Here is a 4,313-nt window from a genome sequence, read left to right on the forward strand (position 1 = left end):
ACCCATCCCAGAGGCAGGTGAGGCTCACCTGGGGCAGTGTGGGCACAGCCACAGCCCGGCTGGTTGTGGCTTCCTGTTGAAACTCCTCCCTGCATCCCACCATGACTTTTATTGAAGGCTCAATTTTTCTACTATTTCTTCCACCTCCTCTTTCACACTCCTGCCCCTCTGACCTCTCCACCACCAGGAGAGAAGGCAGGGGCTGAGCAAGACCATAATGCAGCTTTTTGTTTCTTTACAGCTTCCTTGCTGCAGCTGCCATCCGACTCGACCCGTCTGAGTTCTGATGGAAAGCCCAGCATGAGAACTGCACTACCCCATTTACAGGGGGAATGATTTTCCCTTCTCCTCCCACACCCCTGTACAGCCTTCCTTGCCTCATAAATGGCAAAGCCAATGGTGTGCATGTCCTCCCCCATCTTGTGCTGCTTCCGACGGTGCTTCTGGATCAGCCCGATGAGGAAAGTGCAGCCCCCCTCAGGATCATCGGGGTCCTCGTCCTCTTCCTCCAGCTTGATTAAATACTGTGGATTCGTCCAGAAAGTGTCTGGGAAGTGGATTTATGCAAACTGCTCAGAGGCTTCTTTGACAGCAACCATGATGATACAGAAACACGTCAGCTAGGACAGACATGGCTCTGACTGCCAAAATCAACAGTGAGAAAGGAAAACCAAGGCACTGCCCTGCCCACCCCCACCCCAGCCCTTACAACCACAACTGAACCTCATCAGGGAGCCACGTTTCCCAGACACCTGTACTTTTTGGAGATTAGGCCTAGATATCCCATAAGCCATCCCAAACCATCTCCTGGAAGCTCCCAGAGAAAGTACAAGTGGACAAGTAAAAAGTTTCTCCAGTTTTTCTTACTTGGGTAGTTCCTGCAGCCCCCTGCAGTGGCTCCTCGCCTCCAGTTTCCATCCAGCTTCAGCAGGCTCCACTTTTTGTACCTGTCACTTGCCAGGGTGTCTGGAGTCAGGTTGCAGATCTCCAGGCGGGAGTAATGCCTCAGGAAGTCGTTGAACGCCATCCTGTGGGAGGCAATGCCACTGGCAATGTCTCCTCCGGAGGGACAGGTTTTCCACACCACCACCTTGTCCATCCTCCCTCCCTGTCACTGGGATTTAGCACTAGGATTTGGGGTGAATTTGCACACTCATCTTGGAGGGCAAAGTGGGAGAGGTCACTTTGTAAGAAAAAAGCAGAGCAGGTGACATTCCCTTCTGCCGGAAAAGGGAACTCAGTGACACTTACCAAAATTCCCCATCTTCGTGTCTCCTGGTCAGCCGCTCCCGCACCTCAGGGTCAACACCACTCCAGTTTGGGCAGCTAGAAGAGAACCCCACATCAACTACAGCATATGGGAAAGGTGAAACCCTAATGCAGCTGGTCTGGCACAAGACCTAACTTTTAGCAGCTCCAGAATTCTCAAACCACTGCAGAATTAAAAATAGATGGACCTGGCATATAAGATACCTCACTTCTCAAATATCCAAGGTAAGGATGAGAAGCAGAGTGTTATTTTCAGAAAGTGCTAATGCCTGGACTGAGACAGAGCTCTGTATCAGAAAAAGGAAGAGTCAGGATAAAAACTGCCCAGCCACAGAAGTGAGTAAACTCCAGCTTTCATGGCTAGCAACAGAAATGGGATTTTTAAAGCCCTTTAGAAAGTGAGTTTTCAGAAGCTCACCACTGAATCCAGGCTGTTAAATAAGGAGAAACTACAGGGAGCTTTCTAGGATTCACCAGCCAAATCACTGCATCTTACACAGAGGCAGGGATTTGCATGGAAGGTACCACATACTGTGATGGCAATGAAGGAGATGATGGTGATGGGATGCTTCTCTCTGAAACAGTTCCATGTGAACATCACCCCCAGACACGACTTACAGAGGAATTTCAGGTAGGGAACACACAGACAAGATCAGAAACACTGCTGGCAACGTGTAAGCCATTGACTCACTTGTCATTCCATTTCCCAGTCCACTCCACTTCCCCCCAGGGATTTCGGATTCTGATCAGCTTCTGCACTGTTCCTCGGAAGTTCACCTGATGGGATCAGAAGCTTATGGAGAGCTACCCACAGACTCAGGACCACACTCCCTCCCTCATCTTCTACAGTAATCAAAAACATGACAGAGCAAGTATCTCGGTGCTAGGTGTGACAATGTGCACACATCTGGTCCAAAAGACAGAAGTCCAGCTGCTTCTGAGTGAGCTTCACGCAGCCAGGCTTGTCCAGAGAAGTTTCACAGCATGCACAAACCAAAGCTCATAAAAACCAAAATGGTAGATTTGTGCTGCTAAAAAATCACCTCTGATAGGACTGCAAGCAAAGGGAATGTAAAACTGCTACAGGACAGCCAAAAAGCATCACTTAGGTATAAACTGCCTCTTCACATTCAAATGCCTTTTTACCCCCCTGCTTATACATAAGATGAGCCTGTTACAACAGACAGGACACTCAGACTGGCCTCAGGACCCCTCTGACCACACCAATGCCCCCAATGCAGCAGCCTCAGACCCTCCTCTTGTCCTCTGCTGGTCTCTGCACACACACAGAGGCCAATGCAAGCACAGGCCAAGCTGAGAGCTTCAGTGGGAACACACTCACTATTTCTGGGAAACACAGCACTTGAGGCAGCAGCTGGTGCACCTCTGGAGCCTGAAGCCAAGAAAATTGAGGAGCAGCAGCACAGAGTCCAGAGATGACACCCAGATGAACCATCCTCACAAAGTCTGCACAGATCTCCAAAGGAACAGCCTAAGCCATGCCTACTTGTCAATTAAGGTGAACAAACTCCCTCTTCCCTGCTTTTGCTGTGAGAGGAAGACCAAATGCACACCCACAAAACAGCACAGCGTGTCAGCCGCTCCCTACACCTCATCCTGAACTTTCAAAAATTATTTCAGAGACAATTATCAGTGAACTAACCGAAAATGCACTGCACACATGGAAGGATGCCACGACCTGCTTCCCTTGTTTTGTCTTGCCTTCACCAGTTACCCGCTCTTGGGCAGGCTCCTTCTATTTGAATACCATGCCCTGCTGCAAGGTGCAGTTTAGCAGGCACTTCAGGGACAATAATATTTGTTTTCCTTGCTTGGGACACATCTTGCTGTGTGTTTAAGGTGAAGTGTGGGCTGCTGAACAGAACTGCAATGAAGGGCCTGGTCACCAGCAGAGGGTAGCGTGCCCTCTGCACAGAGCTGTCCACCATCCCGCTCAGTGGGAAATAGCCAAGCTTGTGGAATAACAGGGGGTTTTTGGTCAAATACCCAAGAAGGCAAATCTGTGTTTATTCAAAACATACCAACTCATTATGCATTCCTTCAGAAAGAAGAGACTCAAAACCCAATTAAGCAAAATAGGTGACACGCAAGAATTGGCAGTGCTTAAGATGGGTTTGTGGTTGCCACACACAGGACCTGCTGCACCCTAACGGGGTGGCACACGTACCTCCTCTGCCCCGGTGACCGAGTACGCGTGTCCCTTCACCAGCTTCTGGGAGGTGACTGCCTCTGTTTCTGCTGCACTGGTGATCTGGAGGAGCAAAGAACATCAGTGATTGCAGCTTCCCATGGGCAAGGGATCCCAAAGAACAAAGTTTCCCCCTCCAACAGAGCTTTCATCTCACTGGGAGATGGCAGGAGTGGTTTAGCTGTTGCACAAAAGTGTGACAGAGCAGGGAGAGGGGATGGCAGCACATGTGGTGGTGCTGGAGGCCCAGGGACCCTGTTTGTGGCATGGGGTACAAACCAGAAGCCCAGTACTGAAGCAAAGCTCCCTCCTGGCTCCAAAACACTTGGTGTGGTGCAGCCACTCTTGTGCATCTCAGAAGGGGATTCACACAATAAACTCCGTATTCTCAAGGGACCAGGAGAAAAACAGGGAGTGACTGGCCTAAGGCTACACTGGGATCACACCCAGATCCAGCAAGTTTCAGGGTCAAAAACCCCCTTCAGCTCCACAGCAGGGTGGGAGGTTCCCCTCCCTCTCCCCAGCACTGCCACCCTAGGACCTGCCCCACAGGGCAGCAAGGGAACAGGCTGGACTTTGGATGCCATTGGTACCTGAAGGCACATCCCCCTCTCAGTTTCTCACAGCCACTGCTTGGGCAGTCTGGCCTTTAAACACCACAGAGAAAAGTCACTTCTAGCCAGACAGTCAATGTTTAACCATCTACGAAACATATGGCTGTCATTGTCTTCCCACCCCTTCTGAAGTGTGTGATCTCTAAACAAGCGTATTTGAAACTGAAACAGAGAGGACTGGATCGAGCAGGCAGGATTCCTGATGTCAATTCCTCTCCTAT

At 50.2% G+C, this 4,313-nt stretch overlaps 1 protein-coding gene across 2 annotated transcripts in view; it reads right to left on the minus strand.

Moving 5' to 3' along the window:
• The window catches only part of CAPN2 (calpain 2), a 23,342-nt gene that overhangs the window by 9,707 nt on the left and 9,322 nt on the right, over positions 1 to 4,313 (minus strand). The window contains exons 5-9 of one of the 2 annotated variants that reach the window (XM_017730167.1): positions 3,458 to 3,541; positions 1,961 to 2,046; positions 1,252 to 1,326; positions 868 to 1,028; positions 378 to 547 (exon numbers count right to left, since the gene is read on the minus strand). In XM_017730167.1, the coding sequence (XP_017585656.1) occupies positions 378 to 547; positions 868 to 1,028; positions 1,252 to 1,326; positions 1,961 to 2,046; positions 3,458 to 3,541 (576 nt within the window). The remainder of the gene's footprint in view (positions 1 to 377; positions 548 to 867; positions 1,029 to 1,251; positions 1,327 to 1,960; positions 2,047 to 3,457; positions 3,542 to 4,313) is intronic. The other variant, XM_017730168.1, reaches the window with a different exon arrangement.

Source organism: Corvus brachyrhynchos, unplaced genomic scaffold (assembly GCF_000691975.1).
Source record: "Corvus brachyrhynchos isolate BGI_N302 unplaced genomic scaffold, ASM69197v1 scaffold101, whole genome shotgun sequence".
Taxonomy (NCBI): Eukaryota; Metazoa; Chordata; class Aves; order Passeriformes; family Corvidae; genus Corvus; species Corvus brachyrhynchos.